This window comes from Oryzias melastigma, linkage group LG10, assembly GCF_002922805.2.
Source record: "Oryzias melastigma strain HK-1 linkage group LG10, ASM292280v2, whole genome shotgun sequence".
NCBI lineage: Eukaryota > Metazoa > Chordata > Actinopteri > Beloniformes > Adrianichthyidae > Oryzias > Oryzias melastigma.
In genome coordinates this window covers 22,097,817-22,115,168 of record NC_050521.1, presented here as the reverse complement: position 1 = coordinate 22,115,168, position 17,352 = coordinate 22,097,817, and the positions used below count along the sequence as shown (strand labels likewise).

The 17,352-nt window shown below is 36.1% G+C and overlaps 3 protein-coding genes across 3 annotated transcripts; 2 read left to right on the top strand and 1 right to left on the bottom strand.

Annotated features, from left to right (window-relative positions):
* Positions 1 to 482: 482 nt before the first annotated feature.
* On the top strand, positions 483 to 3,199 carry pfdn6 (prefoldin subunit 6). Its single transcript, XM_024283939.2, has 4 exons — positions 483 to 695; positions 838 to 908; positions 987 to 1,111; positions 2,973 to 3,199. The coding sequence occupies exons 1-4, from the start codon at positions 632 to 634 to the stop codon at positions 3,091 to 3,093; spliced, it is 381 nt and encodes a 126-aa protein (XP_024139707.1). The 5' UTR covers positions 483 to 631; the 3' UTR covers positions 3,094 to 3,199.
* A 2,809-nt stretch (positions 3,200 to 6,008) lies between these two features.
* her5 (hairy-related 5) lies at positions 6,009 to 7,691 on the bottom strand. The gene is made up of 3 exons (XM_024283648.2): positions 7,532 to 7,691; positions 7,357 to 7,452; positions 6,009 to 7,276 (listed from the first exon to the last, which is right to left on the bottom strand). Exons 1-3 carry the CDS (start codon positions 7,580 to 7,582, stop codon positions 6,872 to 6,874), a joined length of 552 nt encoding a protein of 183 aa, XP_024139416.1. The 5' UTR covers positions 7,583 to 7,691; the 3' UTR covers positions 6,009 to 6,871.
* A 603-nt stretch (positions 7,692 to 8,294) lies between these two features.
* her11 (hairy-related 11) lies at positions 8,295 to 11,863 on the top strand. Its single transcript, XM_024284218.2, has 4 exons — positions 8,295 to 10,107; positions 10,918 to 11,013; positions 11,099 to 11,192; positions 11,307 to 11,863. The coding sequence occupies exons 1-4, from the start codon at positions 10,060 to 10,062 to the stop codon at positions 11,801 to 11,803; spliced, it is 735 nt and encodes a 244-aa protein (XP_024139986.1). The 5' UTR covers positions 8,295 to 10,059; the 3' UTR covers positions 11,804 to 11,863.
* The last annotated feature ends 5,489 nt before the right edge of the window (positions 11,864 to 17,352 follow it).

Genomic DNA, 17,352 nt, shown 5'->3' with positions numbered 1-17,352 from the left:
TTTTTGCCAGTTTCAGGGTCTCAGCTCCAAGTGTCCAGCTCTTTATAGAAACAGCGACATTCTTCACATCTGTAGCTTATTTGTATTTATCTCTACTTCTTTGAATAACAGTAGTTTGATTCCAAGTGAAAACTCCTTATGGTAATTAATGTGAGCAATAGAATAGAGAACAACAGTTTCGATGTTGGAGGTCCCTTGTTTCATTGAAGTCAGATTTAAGATTTCAAATGGATTGCGGCAATAATTGAATTTAACATTTAATGTTATTTTGTGTTATTTATTTGATACTTTAAAGATACTTTAATGATAACCTGACATTCACCACTGTTTCTCTTTAAAATCTGAATCAACAAAAATATTTTTCACATTTCGTGCCATATAATGTAACAAAATTATATAATATACATTTGACTGTTAAAGCACACCTAGAAAGTTTAAAACAAAAATCTTTTCTTGAACGACATTGGAAAGTCCGAGTTTCCGGAGCGCATTGAATCTCTCACAACTTCCGCTTTACCCGTCTCTTTTTCCGGTTAGCTAACGCAGTTCTCTAATACAGTGCAGTTAGCCTTGAAATATCTAGATACATTTATCTAGCGTTTATACGGTTAAAATAAGAAATAAAATAAACATGGCAGAGGCTATTCAGCAGAAATTAAAAGCGGAATTAGAAAAGTTTTCGCAGGTGCAGAAAGGTAAGGTGCCTGCTAGCTGCTCGTGTGCCATGTTGTTACCAAATCGGGCAGCAGTGAGCTAGCCATGCTTTCATCCATGTTTTGTGGAGTATTTTCACCTTATTTACTATTTAAACTCAAACTTAATGTCTTTTTTGCTCAGATGTGAGTAAAAGCATGTCCGTCAGGCAGAAACTGGAGACGCAGCTGACAGAAAACAACATTGTAAAAGAGGTAACCCTTACACATATTTCTGCCATTCATGCATCTGTGTGTGTTCAGTTTGACTGAAGGTGTCACCTGTACCTCCAGGAACTCGGTCTGCTGGACAGTTCCAACACCGTTTACAAGCTTATCGGTCCTGTTTTAGTGAAGCAAGACTTGGATGAAGCCAAAGCCACGGTGACAAAAAGACTGGAGTACATCACTGGAGAAATGTAAGGAAAGAGTTCACATCGAAATCCTCCATCAGCTCTAGATCCATGGTTGACCTTCATGGTCAGCCACAGGAAAACTGATCTTTTGGTAATATTTGGAAGTGTTGGCAAAATAAAACTAAAAAAACAAAATGACTTGTCCTAGTAAAGTTGGATTTATTTTTATGTTTATCATTTTTTTTACGTTATTTGTTTGTATTTGTAATCAAATATGAGCTTCAGAAATTGGAAATCTAGTTTTTATGGAGAGCTGGAGTCCTGAAAATTCAGGATAGATGTGAATATTTGGGTTTTAGACAAATGATCACAAACACATTTAGTCGTTTAATACAGATAACCAGGGAGATCCAAAGTTTTGTCTTTGATAGACAGAGAGAAAATATAAAAAAAAAAAATAAATCCTGGTTTAAACTTTCAAATAATTGGTCCAATATCATCCCATACTTTGAACATAGTAACATTCAAGTTCCACTAAATAGTCAATCTTTTGAAAACTTTGAGGATTTTATATCCTTTTACTGACAGTCCAAAATGGTGTTTTTATTTTTTTAACCCAAGCAACCCATAGTTGTAGTTTTAAAACATATATACATTTCATCAATCAGAAAAGTGTAAATAGGCATATCTTTAGGCTATAAATGGGGTCCCACCGGCTGTCACTTTAGGCCTTAAATGAATTATGTTATGTCTAAAGTTTTAAAATAGTTTTATATCTGTCTGTCTCGGCAGTTGAGATACTTTAGGAGAAACTTTTTCCATTATAGTTATAGAGGGTCCTTGCTAGGTCTTAAGAAGTCTTAAAAACATTGAATTTGGAAATAATACCTTCAAAAAGATTTTTTAAAAAAGTTGATATCTGAACCTTAAAAATTGTTATGTTTGAAATGTCTCAGTTTCAAATTTCTTGTTGAAAATATGATTTTTTTTTTAACCAAAATTATTTTTGATCAAATAAGAAGTGCATTAAAGCATCATGGCACAGACTACAAACAATATATGAAGCTAGTTTTGGGAATAAATGAATAAAATTAGAAATAGTTAATAAATTAACCAAAGAAATTGGTCTTAATTTTTCAAAAGTCGGAAATCCAACTTGAAAAAAATTGTAGGAATCCTGTTATAATATCATTACTAAAGGATTTTTGTTATTGTTGAATAGTTTGTTTAATTAATGGAAGTAAACTTTCAGTTTAAACAAAACTAATTTGACACTAATTAAGAAAAACTATCTGTATTATTAGAAAATAATTTGTTCATTCGTTCATTTTTTTTCACCTTTTATATTATTGAAATCGTATAGGAGTTTGTAGCTTAAATCTGTAAGAAATGACTTTTAGCTTTTCATGAAATTATGGCCAACGCATTAATCATGAGGAGCATTTTGTCTCTCATTGTCACACTATTGTCTGTGAGGCTTTTTAATGTACATTTTGATGTTTTTACTGCTGCTCATAAATGTTTACATTTTTTACCTGTTATTTTTTATAGATTTATCTTTAAATCTTTAAGCTCTTTGCTGTAGTTGATTCTAACAGATCAATCATCCGGTTGCAGATAACTGTTAAATATTTTTAATTATTCTTAGACATTTGTTAATAAACTGGTCATGTGGGCTTAATTCAGTTATTATTTCTGTCTTGACCAATAGGGGGCAGTGTAAGAATTTAAAGTTAAATCTGTTAAATAGAACCTGTTAAAACAGGGAAATATTTTAAATCATTAATGATATATTCACAGTCTTTATTTATGATTATCCATCATATTATTAAAAATAAATATTCGTATATTTCCATTGCAAATTACTTCAACGTTTGCTTTATGTTTCAGGTGATTCATTCATTTTTGTTCTTGTCTGTTTCAGTCAAAGATACGAGGCGCTCCTCAAAGACATGGAGAAGAGGGCTGACGACCATCGGGAGGTTCTGACGAGTTTGCAGCAGGAGCTTCAAAAAGCTCAGGGCCGGACTGGTGGAAAACTCTGATTGTTGTAGCCGTTTGAAGCCCAGTGCTGTATAGAAACATAAAACCATGTCGGCTTACTCCACAGTCTCATTTCCATTGTTACTAATAAATGTTTTTTTTCATGAACTGTCATTCTTTATTTCAGTGGAGAGTGTTTCTCACAATTTTAATAATCCACCACATTTCTAAAACAAATATTTAAATGTAAAATGAACAGAATTAATCCAACTTTATTTAGAAATATATATAAGTAAGATCATAGGAACCAAACAGCAATCAGTTCAAACACTGAAGTCTAAATGTGTCTTTAAATCAAATTACAAATCCCGCTAAAAGTAGCCAGATCCAGTCACCACTTGAACATCTGCTGACCTGCAGCCTGTGGGGCAGATGCGCACGCGCCACTCGCGGGAGCGCAGGAGGTGCAGCATTGTTCCACACACCAAGCTGCTCCACTGTGCGGCCAGGAGCACGATGGGGGCTGCACCCAAACACCGCCCTGCTCTTGTTCTTCACCCGCGCGCCACCCCTCATTTCCGGCGGCGCACGCTTAAAGCGGAGCCCTTCACACCTGAGGTGTTTTCCTAAAGTCCAGACTGGGGCTGTAAAAGCTGGCGGACACGTGGCCGTTAGAGGAATGACTTAAAAACACACATTTTCCGTCCTAGTATCATCTTTGAGTGATGACTTTGTGATGGAATTGCGACTTTATCAAAATCTGAACAGTTTAATAAGTGAAAATACGCGCGGGCAGCGGCGCTAACGCGCGCGTGGACCGTGGGAACCGACGGGCCCAAAAAAGTGTGAATTGTTCGCGCCGGTGTGGCAGGCGGCCCCGGCAGAAGCAGCTGCTGGTTTAACGCCGCCGTGTTAACGAGCAATGATCACAGCAAAAGGAGAAGAGAAAAACAACAAGAGGAGAACCTGATTGTTCTGATGGATCTGATCCACCAGAACCTCTACAGTCCAATACAACTGAAACTTTAATTAATTAAAACATGCACTTTATACTGGTAATAATGATGATATAATCTTTTTTTCAGGATAAAAGTGTTATCTTCCTTTCTATTCTTACTCCATAAACCAGATGGATTATATGATTTCATTCAAATGTGTTTCAGTTTGTGTGGATTTGCTGTCATTTGGTTCAAATGAAACACAAAGTCATCAATTCTGCAGGAAGACTAACTTCAATTTATGAATTCTTCTTTGTTGAACATCATGAAATAATTCACAAAAGGGAAAAGAAATCAGATTATTGGGGAGAAAATCTGATTTCCCCAAATCTGATACTGATATTGGATTATTGTGTTTACAATTATCTGATTTTAGGCTCTTTTGTGCTGTTTTACTCATAGTGAACATTTTTAACTTTTTTTTTAATTTACTATCATAAAGCCTTAACACAGTTTTTATAGTAATACTTGAAAACATTTTTTGCACAACCCCACAGCTTCTTTGTTTTTACAGATTGGTTTAATTTAATACACAGTTAACCTGAAACTGCCCTAAAGAAAAACATTTCTAAATTTTATATTTTGGGCTTTTTTTACAGGAAAAACAACAGTTAGTTTTTTAATGTTTTAAAACAAAGATCGAGAAACTGTATAGATTTAAAAAAGGCCAAAACAATGTGGAAAAATGTCTAAAACAAATAAAGAAACCAAATCATCTTCACAAATGAAAAAAAAAAAATAGAAAAATAGAGGTGATTCAAAAAATGTAATAAATGAAGATCAGTGTGTAGATTTTGGTCAACTTAAATAGTTATAAATGTGACAAAAATGCCAGTGTCTGGAGTATTTCATAAATCTAACCAAAATACTTTGATTTAAACCACAAACATACAGAAATGCAGGTTTAGTTAAAGTATCTATATTTTTTTCAAATTGCATACCAAAACATGTAAAAAAGGGGCAGAGAAACAAGTTTACTCTTCTTCCTATTCCCTGAACTCTTTTGTTTCTCCTGATTTGTGAAAAAAAATTTAGATTGATTTAAAACAACAGCTGGAGCTCCACTTCAATTCATTCTAAGGGTTATCACTATTTTGTGTCGTGACTCTTGATGTATTTGTTCTAAGCCAAGAATTTAAAGCTACAAACTTATTCAAATGACCAATTCAGACAATAATGAAGGTTAAGAAGTGGAAAAAAAGACATAAAAGGATCAATAATTAATTTGGTTGGATAACTTAATAATGCTGCTTTGTTTGTCACTGTTGCATTAATTTGTTAGCAAAGTTTAAACATGTCCGCCTCCGTCTTCTTCAGCAGTGAAGGACAAAACGATTAGTAAAAAATGCTAGCAGGAAACTGTGATAAAATTTGATCTGATTCCAGTTTTAATTTAATTTACTCAACAGTTTGTGTGCCTCTCTTCTTTGTTTTATGCATCACTGACCTTCTTACCAGAAACCATCCCAACAGAACTCAATGAATTTGAAGTTTTGAAGGAATTCAGATGTTATACAACAGATTCAAAAGACATATTTGCTGAAATAAAGAACACACATTAAATAGTGTTTTTTTTCAGTTTGAAAGACTTACTGAATTAATGCGTTTAATTTATATATTTGGTGTCCAACTGATATTTTTTTGCAGCAAAATTAAAAGATTTTATTTAAGAAATGATTTTAAAAAGACAAATGTTGATCAGAAGAACAATTTATGATTTTCACTTGTATGAAATCACTTATTTTTTTATAAACTTGAGTCACAAAACTACTTTATTTAGTTGTAGGTCATTTTTTATCTTCTAACACAGATGATTGAAAGTTTAGCAAAACTCCAAACAACTAAACCTATCAATGGGATACATTTTTTTTAACCAAATAATGTTTCTCATGATTAAAAATAAGATTTTTCCTCATAATCTTTTAATTTCCAATCATCTCACAAACATGGTAATAAAAACTACACAAAATATGAGCAAATCAGCTGTAGATCAAACTTTATTTCAAATAGTTTTGTCGCACAGCAGCATCAAAGCAACACTTTTGTCCAAAACTTATCATAAATTTAACTTTTACGCACGTCTTTTTCTATCCTTGCTCCTTGAGGATGGAGAGATAAATCTGCTCTGTGATTAAATCTGAACTTGCTGTTTTGGTACACATTAAGACAGACCCTCACTCCATAAAAACTGAAAAAAAAACAGCTGTAAATTAAACTTTATTTGTCCCACAACAGCCTCAAAGCAGCAAATCAAATTTGATCACATTTTCATTTTACGCACGTCTTTTTTGACTTTTCTCCTCGAGGATTCTAAATAAATCTGCTCTGAATTCATGTTCTGGCGCACATGCAGATTTGTAGATTCTGCGGATCCTCCCAGAGTCTGACTCTGAACAACCACCATCTTTCCCTCGTCTACATTTGTAAAACTTCCCCGAATGTCGTCGAGTTAACGAGCTTCTCTTTAACACTTCAATGGGGCGCATAACCCGTCCAGCCTGCTTCGGAGTATGTGCGAACTGGGCTGTAGATGGCTCCCTTTTTTCGTGCACTCACAGCTGATGGGCCACTCCAGACGCAAGGAGCGCTCAGGAAATCGTGTTTTAAAATTCAGCGCAAAACATGTTATAAGCTGAAAGAAAAACATCTAAAATCATGTGGAAAAAACATGCAACTTTTTCGCTTGGAATTAATAATAAAAAGAAAATCTAAAGCAGTAAAATTTAAACTTTAGCTCCATGCGTAAAATCGTTTTTTTCCTGATCATAAAAAGCCTTTCTTTACTAAATTTAAGGCTTTAAGGAAACACATTTACACTGCAATGAAATCATGTGTGTCAGAGTCACTGCGGCCAAGGCCTCCACACCGGGTCCGTTCTGTGCGCCGCAACCTCAGCGGAGAAAAGAAGCTCCCCGGTGTCACGTGGGAGTCCTGCGCCCTGCGTCAGCCCCTGTTGGACGGCTGCAGAGGCCGAATCACCTGGAGGGATCGGTGCGTGGATGTGTCCAAGCTGCTCGGAGTGCGTAAAAGCAGCCTGGACTGGATCTGCCACGCTCTCCTGCAACCCACTGGAGATGAAGCGGGTGACCTTCAGCAGACAGGACCTCATCCCATCCCGGTAGTGCTGCTCATGGTCACAGGTGGGCCCCTGACCCCCGGCCTGGGGCCCCCTCTCCATGTCCGCCCTCAGGAACTCAACCACACTCTCGAGAATCTCTGCTTTCTCCACCTTCGGGTTTTTAAGCTTCTGTGGCGCAAAAACACAAATCAAGAATTTCAAAAAGTCATCCTGGTTTGGGGAAAACCTGCAGCAGGTTCGGGTTTTACCTCATTCTGGGTGTGTTCCGCCATCAAAAGCCGCAAAGTCTCCAAACTGTGGTTGATGCGCTCCCGTCTGCGCCTCTCCATCAGCGGTTTGGACATCTTGGAGAAAATTGCAAAACGTTGTTTTCCCCCCAGATTAATAAAGAAAAAACAATTATATATTTTTAAGAAATCTTACCCGTCTCGCCGACGTGAGTTTGTTCATCTTCTCGGAGGACAAAGACTTCATGCTTTCGCTGATTGTTTGGATCAAACTGAACCAGCGTCGCGTATTTGTGACCTATTTGTTGATGTTCCTGTTTGCTGCCACGCCCCCGCGTGCACCTTTTACCTATCCGCGCGCGACCTGTGGAAGTCTTTTCAGGCACACACTTCGATATAAATGAAGCCCTTAAAGTTTTTGTAAAACTAAATTAAGTGAATCTTGAAAGATTTATTGACAACAAATACAATTTTACCACAAAATGATTGATTTAAACCTTAAACACATTATTTTTAAACTATTTTACCCTTCTTATATTTATACAAACCTTCAATTAAAATATGTTACTTTTTTAAAATACATTTTTGGGTATTTGTACCAAATTTAAAGTTACATTTATAAATTAATACATGAAAATAAGTCGCTCCACGCCCTCTCTTCTCCAAAAGTGACCCCCTTTCCCAATTTGCATTAAAGCCAAATCGTCTCCTCTTCCATGAATGCGTTTCTCTTTAACGGGATTGTCGTAACCATCTCAATAAACCCGTGAAAGTGCACCTCAGTGGACGCGCTGGATGAACAATAGGCTTTGATTTCGGGGTATCTCTGTGCGCACAGCACTTTGATCCCCATAATAGGCTAAAGAGTGAGGATAACACTGGGATGATCGGATCACGGGCACCCCCAGAGGATTAAGTCGCCTTTTTGGAGCAAATGATACTTCCGCTTAAAATTTGGGTGAAGAAGGCGATTAGTAGCGCGCCAGAGATCACCCGCAGGTTGCCATGGCAGCGCTTTGAAGCGCATGGTGGAAGCACAATTTGGAGAACATAAAGTGGGCAAATGTCTTAAAGCCACGTGGACCCGGTCCGGAATCATAATTTGGGGTTAATTCACTTTTTGGTCACCCAAAACATTTTAATTAAAGAAACAATTAGCAATAAATTATGAATAAATGTACGCCGACAATTACATAATAAATTTACGCACAAAATAAGCTTAAAGAAGGTGAGTATTGTTCAAATAAAAAATAATATAAATAATTCTCAAAACAATTTACACTCACGTGTCTCCCTGTATTTGATTTTTAACGAAATATTTTATGAAAATGTAATCATTTTAAACGAATTTGACTGTTTTGCGCATGTCCAACTGATTCCTTTCTTTTGCGCGTCAGTTTGTGCACCATTAGAATAAAGTAATTAAATGGTAACCTTCATTTTTTTATTCTTGGTCCTTATTTTTGCTGTTAAAACCCTCATTAGAAATGTTCATGCTGTTGCTGCTCCTTCAGACCAAGTTTGGGAAACAAAAGCGAACATAAAAACAGCTGGCACGGGTGGGAACGAGCGCCCAGCATCTGGTTTGGTGCTTAAAAGGAGCTTTTGTGACGCCTGAACACGCGGGTTTCAGGCTGACCTGCAGGCAGCGCACACTTGACGATAGGGTGTGATCTCATCATGCTGCTCCTTACATGAACAATACGCTACAAATATTCCACAGTTTCAACCTTTTATGCCTCAAAATCTCAAAAATGTGCAGAGAAACACTCAGATTAAAAATGTCCTCACTTGGAATAAACCTTTGTGTTGTTTTAATCCCAGATTGGGGATGTCTCACACATCATAAAAAGAAGTCACAGCCGCTCTCTTTCTCACTTCACGTTTGTTCCCACGAGCAGAACAAGCGTTTCCCATGGTCTCACTTCACCACAGCATCTTCAGAAAGGGCTGAAAGGGATCCGCACAAAAGTTAAACAATGAATAAATGGTGTTCTGTTTGTCATTTGACTTCAATATGATGAACAAAGTTCTGATTTTTTTCCGAAAATTGTTTTAATTTGAAACCCATGAAAAAATCCTGCAAAAATAGCTAAAATGCTGACAAAAGGTTACTTTAAGCACTAAAAGTAATTTAGAAAACAAAATTAATTCACTTAATTGGTGCTTAAATTTTTGTCTAACTTACCCAAAAAATTGACATCCTAAATTAAAAGTATTTGGGTATAGTATAAAACTAAATACAAGTATATAAAAAAACTAAATAAAGAAGAAAAAATGTAGCAATAATAGATATTTACCTATTTTGTCAACATTTATTTTAAATGGTGAAATGAAAGAGTCAAATGTTCTTTTTAACATTATGAATAGATTTGAAAATACTAAAAACTGTTTAATTATTATCATAAAATAGATTTTTAAGAATCACAAATATCACAAAAAAATCCAACAGTTTTTACATCATAAACATTGAAATTTCTAAAGAATATTTGTAAGCAAAAAACAAAATAATCACCAAGGAAAAATAAAATAATATAGTTGTTCATTTTAATGCACTACTATTCACATTTTGACATTCTTTGAAACAGAAAACTTCTCCCAGTTTCCCAGTGACGTCACCAAGCTGTCAGCCAATCAGAGAGGGGGATCTGCTCCCCTATAAGCCCCTCACAGGGGCAGAAGCTGCTCCTTTGCAGAGACTTTTGGGTCACACCAGGAGGAGAAATGACCAGGAGGCAGCAAACCACGGAGGATGGCAGGAGCAGGAAACGGGTAGGAAATTAGTTTTTTTTTTATTTTTTTAAAATAAACTTCCAAAATGTGATTCTGCACTTTGTTTTTCTCAGTTCTGTGGTTCATTTTAATAGAAAATGTGTGATGCTTTCCAGCCCAGATCTCTCATAGGGTAAGCCTGCTCTTGGGTTGCCAGGTTGAAGTCCTCTTGCAGACTTGTTCAAAGGACCGCCTGACCTCTGACCTTTTAAGTTAACAGATTTGGAACTGAAATTTTACCTTAATGTTTCACAGTTTGTTTTTTAAAATCTGAAACCTTTCTTTGGTGTCAAATGATGTGAGAAAGGAATGATTTGTTAAAGACCCACTCCGATGAAAATTCTGTGTTTGGTGCTCTTATTATGTTCATTTTTCTGACACATATAAAAAGAAAATTAATCTAAAAAATGATTTTTTTTTAGTGTTTTTATTATTTAAATAGTTGTAAATCAGGAAAGTTTTTGAAAATAAGAATTTTTGTGACAAAAAAAGCTCTCAAAATTCTATAGGTGGATATCCTTTTCATCAATAATTTTAAGTTGGGCGTGTGAGGGGCTTTAAGCTCTAGGGGTAAAGAGTAAACGGATAGGTGATGGGAAGTGGGAGCGGGGTAACTTTGTGGCATTAAGGTGAACTCTGAGGTGAATTTCTGATAAAGTACTGCTAAAGCGATGTCTGACAGTGATTTTGTAATTAAAACTCCACTGGAAATGCACTGAAAGTGGATCAAAAGATGATCGGAGTGGGCCTTTAAAAGATGATCAACGATGACGACTATAAGTGCAGTCACATCAATATACCTCCTTGTAGATTCTGAAGCCAGTTGTGGAGAAGAAGCGAAGAGATCGTATAAATCAAAGTCTCGCTGAACTGAGAAGTTTGCTGTTGAATTTCACGTCCGATCCTGTGAGTTCTGTCAAAACACACATAGCAAAATCTACATGTGCAAAAAATGGAATAACACATGTCCACACTTCCTGACCATCGACAGCGGCTGCAGAATCCTAAGCTAGAGAAGGCAGAGATTCTGGACTTGGCTGTGGAGTACCTTAAGAAGTGGACAGATAGAAAGAACACAAGAGATGGTTAGTTAAGCAAACAAGTTTGTAAGAACGCCGTCAAATCTAAACCTGGAGAATGTTGGGTTTTGTTGTTTTGTACCTCATATATTTGTCTTTAAAACTTTGTTAAAACTCCAGCAGAGTCCAGTGCTCCTCCTCTCCTCAGCACTGAAACTGCAGGTATCCAGCAGTCAGTGTCCCAGCTGACCAGCTTCATGCGCAAGATGACCCCCCCACAGAGGACGCGCCTCATCGAGACGCTGAGGCATCACGCCGACAGTCTGCAGACACGACCAGACCACCCCGACACCGCCGAATCCCTCTGCAAATGGGACAATTCCTCCTTCCAGCCTCCGTCCTGCTCCCCGCCATGCCACGACTATCTGTCCCCCCCTACCTCCCCCTGGTTCCCCCACTCCTTCCCCACGTTCCCGTCCTTTGCCTGTTGCTTCCCCTCTCCCCCTAACCTGTCACCTCCGTCCTCCAACACCTTCAGTTTCTCGCCCGCGTTTCCTCACACCAGCCCTCTTGGCCTCCACGTCCCACTTCTCACATCGCTTAGACACCCCCCCAGCCTCCCACACAGGGAGGAGCCCGCGCCAAAATGTTCGAACATGTGGAGGCCCTGGTTCTGAGGCGACAGCGGCGGCAGAGACACCCAGTGGAAATAAGCTACAAGAGTGGAGAGGAGTGACGAGACTGTACAGTGTACATAGATATGACTAAAGTTTCTATTTCTTTTCCAATCTATTAAATCTTTTACCAAACATTGAGGAGGACTCTGTGCTTTTGTTTAAACATTTTATTACATCAATGTTTGACCCTTTAACACCAGCCAGTGACACTCAAACAGAAATTCTTTAACATATTATCACTTTTCAACCGTTAACACGATAATTCCAGCAGATTTTCAAGGAAAAAAGCTGCTGGAATTATCGTGGTAACAGTTAAAAAGTTACAAAAAATCAGGAACATAAACTCTGGTGCTCCAGTGTTAAAGGGTTAAACTTACATTTTAGGGAGAACAGAATATTTTCATTTAAAAGTGAATATCTACTGTATTTTGGTATTGTATTTATCATTTAGAGTCATTTCTCTACTTTATAAGATCTCATAAAACCGTGATCTGATTCTTGTTGAATGACATCCACATTTGTGTCAACAACAAAAGTATAGAGTTACATTTGAAAACAACTCCTTTGACTTCCGGATTGAAGCTCATTCAAAAACGACATTTAATAAACCCAGGTGCAGTTCTGAAATCCACCACTAGAGGGATCAGAACACGTAAACCTCACACAGGGGGCCAAAATCCAAAACAAACCTTAGGTAAACATTTATTGAACACACTAAAACTAAATTTTTTAAACTTTTACAACTTTTTAACATTTCTATAATCAAAAAGACCGGAATATAATTCCAGAATACATCAACTTAAACCTTAAATAACTTTCAATATTTTACCTTCCATAAAAATATATGTTTTTGTCAAAATTATACAAGTTAGAAATAAGCGCAAAATAACAGGCCAAAAAACACACTTATTTCCTAATTTATTATTTAAATTTAAATAAAAAGCTTTAGCTTACATTTTTTTAAATGAGTTTACATAAGTAAAATAGCTTTTGAGTAATTTTGTGTCACTTACTTTTGTCTATAGATCAATGTTTCATTAAAGGGGGCGTGGTCTGTGATTTGTCTGTTGAATTCAGCTTCAAAACACCATTACAGAGTATTTAGAGAAAGGCTGGGTAAACTATGACCATATGTTAAAGTATTTAATCTGAAGTAAATTATATTAATCATCCTTAATTATGCTTTAAATCCACTGAAAATCTAGTGTCTACCCATAGAGGGTGCACTATAAATAGGTGCAAAACGGTTTTCCAAGTCGGACAGTTTTTTGGTAATTCCAATAATACATCAACACTCCGTTACTCCTGAGTTTTTCCCCTGAGGGAAGTCATCCTATTAAAATGAGAACAAAAGTCACAAATTTTAAGACAAAAACTCCAAAATGTCTAATTTTGTAACCTATATATAATTTTTTAATCAAAACTAAAGCAATTGTTTGTCCAGATTCTGTTATTTTTTTCTCTAATGAGGTGGATTATCAACACACTTCATGTATGCAATTTTAGAACCCTTTGTGGTCCCAGAATCAACAATTTTCCCGCTCCCTAATTTGAAAAATTCTCATGAAATTATATTTATATAAACATTTGATTTCTGATTTAAATAAATATTTAAACCGTAAGTGGAGTTTACCTACATAGTGCTTCTCTACCTTGCTTTAAGGGAAATACTCTTTACAAAGTCACATTCACACACTATTAAAAATATTTAGCTCCCCAGTCACCTGGTAAGCATTACTTTTCAGAAAATTGGGTTGTTAAAATGACATTTCCAAACTAATTTTTACAAAATTAAGAACCTATCTGCTTGGACTTTTATCCTTTTATCACCGGTTCTGTTCATAGTCTTTATGAACAGAATTTCCAGGGGCTGGAGAGGGTCTGGTTTGTGGACTACAGGATTTCCTCTCTACTCTTTGCAGATGATGTTGTCCTGCTATCTTCACTGATCCAGCAGCTCCAGCATGTATTGGCGCGGTTTAGGGTCAGCACCGTTAAATCTGAGGCCATGGTTCTTGACCGGAGAAAGGTAGTTTTCCTCTCCGGGTGGGTGGAGCGCTCCTGCCTCGAGTGGAGGACTTTAAATACCTTGGGGTCACAGTTTTGAGATCAAAATTTGGTAAATTTCAAACAAAAAGCTTAGTTTTAAAAATGTTAACTGTCAAAGCTGTAAATAAAAATATTAAATGTTTGTGTTCAAAATACATTTTTTTTGCAACACAAATGTTTAGATTTGTTGTCTCTTATCTTGCCTTCTCCCTATCCTTGATTTTGTGTTCATAAATTTTAGTTTTCTGTGACAAATAAAATTTATTTGCTTTTTTTAAAAAAATAAATATGAATTATGTCTACTTTTTGCCACGAACAAAAGCAAAAATATAAAAAAAATTTAGTATTTCTCAAAAAGGGATTTTTGTTAACGTTTTTACCTTTAGTAGAGGCCAAATTAGCGAAAAAGCTAGCCCGTTGCTTAATTACTAGCTGAACTCCTAAATAGCCTAAAATTCCTCAGTTAAACAAAAAACTCCAGTAAATAATAATCAGCCAAAAATGTTAGTATATTGCTAAAATATCACCTAAATCCCAAATTAGCATAAAAAATTAATTAGAGGCCAAATTAGCCCCAAAAAAGCTAGCTTGTTGCTCAATTAGTAGCTGAACTCCTAAATAGCCTAAAATTCCTCAGTAAGCTACATTAGTCAAAAAGTTAGCCTGTTTCTAAAATAGGAGCTAAATTATAAATTATTCAAAAAAGCTTCAGTAGATAACAAATTAGCCGAAAACATCAGCATGTTGTTAAATTGTTAGCTAAACCCCAAATTAGCATACAAATCTTCTATATCTAAATCATTTATAACATCTAGCTTTGAAATGTTTTCTACAATTACATTTTTTAAAAATACATAACAAATTTAACTTCCTTCACTTTTGACAATAGCAAATTCAAGTTCCTTTCAAAATAAAACACATCCTGTTTAATCAGATCCCCCAGCTGCAGCAGATTTACTTTAATTAGAATGCAAGAAACATGAGATTTTATATTATTGACTTTTGTGTTCCTTCATCCTTTTTCTTCTTTCACTAGTGAATAAAAACACGACATTCGTGTGGAATCCAAATTATTTATAAATCTATACTTGTAAATGCAATAAGATAATGTCCCTGTGATTATAAGCCATTCTGACAGTATATTAAAGCTTTTATCATCATTTTAATCAGTAAGGTCTTTCTGACATGTCAAAAATCTAAACCTAAATTGATAAATTAGTCAAGCTTGAAGTTTTCTTTGAAGCCAAAGAGCCACAAAGGAGGAATGAAAGAGTTACATGTGACTCCAGAGCTTCAGGTTGCAGACCCGTGGTCTAGATTCTATCAAACCAAATCGCTTTATTTATCTAACATAATGTTTGCTGTCGAGGCTCTAAAGCTAAACCAGCTCTTCTCGAATTTACCTCTTTGGCTGAAAACTCATTTTAAATCTTTTTTTGCTGAGAAGCTACAGGCTTGGAGTAGAGTTGCTGCTCCTCCACATAAAGAGGAGTCACATCTGGTCTAAATGCCTCCTGGGCACCTCCCTATTGGGAGGCTAATTTAAATGTATGGATGATGCTTTTTTTATTGCAAAATTCTGAATATTTGAATCCATAAACTCATAACTTTAAATATATTTAGTTTTTCATCTAAAACTGACAAAAATAATCTGTAAAAAGACAGTTTGGTGATAAAAAGAATTATATTTGAAAATAATTCAGTATCCAAACAAAATGAGGGATATTCTACAATAAAATATCAAACTGCTGCATGGATAATAAGTTAATACACATGTGTACGAAATACCTTAAGTCTTAGTCAAGGACAAAATAAAATATTGATGTAAAAAATGTTGTTGGAGCAGAAAAATGGAAGAAAATTGAAGTTCATGAAGATTCAGAGTGTGGCCAGTAGAGGGCAGCACTGCCACACAACACAGCTTCATCTTATCAGCGATTTTAGGCCCAAACAAAAAATGTCCCAGAGCTTTCATTCCTCCATCTTTTTGTCTCTCAGCTCATTTTTATCTCCTGATTTCATCTCCATTAGGAGCTCTGCAGAGAGGCACCAGAGGATTTGGCTCAAGAAAACAGAATGTTTTAAACATGTCTTAGGATAATCATTATCCTCTATTTTTTTTTTTTTTTTTTTTTTTTTACTGGAGAAACTTTCTCTTTACGAGCTCCATTAGTTATGAGGTGGGCATTGTTCTTTGTCAGGGAAATAAGGGGGTTGGCACGTCACCAGGAGCCTAATTCTCCACACCGCCTCTCTGCTGTGTGTTTTGATCATTCTGCACACGCATGAAAACAGGGCAGGTCGCCGCCGCCAAAGAGGACAATTTCTGTGGCAGGGCACATAATTAATGGGGAAAGAGATAACCTGACAGTGGTTGAAAACTCTCTGGCATTTTCTCAGGACAAGCTGATTAGGGCTGATCCTGTTACCCCCCCTCTATAATGACTGTTTTTTGTTTGCCAGCCTGCATTCCTGATTTAAAGATGTTCTGGGCTGTGAAGGGGTTTGTCAGGGCATCCAGAGTCTGTGAATTCCTGGCTGTTGGTGCGTTTCATCGCTGCTGCACGCCTCTAAGCCGGACGCGTCCTGTGCAGGTTTCTCGCTCAGGAGCACAGGTGCTTATCACCAGCATCCCGGGACTTTGAAGGCTCAGGAAAAAAAGTTAATCAACAGCTAAACTTTCAGGGCCAAGTGTGACAAATAGCACAGACTTACTCAGGTTTGGTGGCTCCTATCATTAAATCTCGTGCAGCTTAAAATGACAAAAATGAGCCGTTGATGCTTACAAGTAAAGCTAGACCCTCATCCAGCCAAAAATTAAACTTATTCTTAAAGTTTTGTGAAGATTAGGCTTTTGTTTTTCTCTGATTAAAGGGTTTAATAAGATTTTCACCGTTTACAGTCACAAATTTTGATTTTTGAAAGATAGCTTAAAAAAAACAAATTTCCTAATGATAAATAATCGTTCTTTAACTATTAAAAAGCAAAATATTGAAATATAATTCTGCATTTTAATGTTCAGCAACACTTTTTTCTTTTTTTTACTCAAAACTCTTTTTTCACTTCCTCTTCTGTTCATCTCTCATAATAGAAATGTGTTTGCTAAAAAAGGAAAACTAAGATTTTGTTCTAAACTGCTCCAGAAATGTTTGTTTAGTTCCTTTCATGTAAACTTTAGTAGGTTTAATGTGCAACAATGACATTTTGATTAAATATGTCACAACTTCTAATATTTTAAGTCAGTGTCATGGGTTTGCAACCTTTGAAAAATGAGAATCACACACTGTAGGTTCTTCCATCAAAACTTCATCCCAGATTTTCCTGTAAGATTAACTGAAATTCATACAATTAAAAGGTGAAAATTGCTGTTAGTTTGCAGATTTTCATACTTTTCTGCATTTCCAACAACTGCTGGTGTCACTTGTTTTGAGTTAAGACACATCTGACTGTTCAGACCACCAAATACCAGGTGAAAAAAGTTTTTTAATTTTGTTATTTTA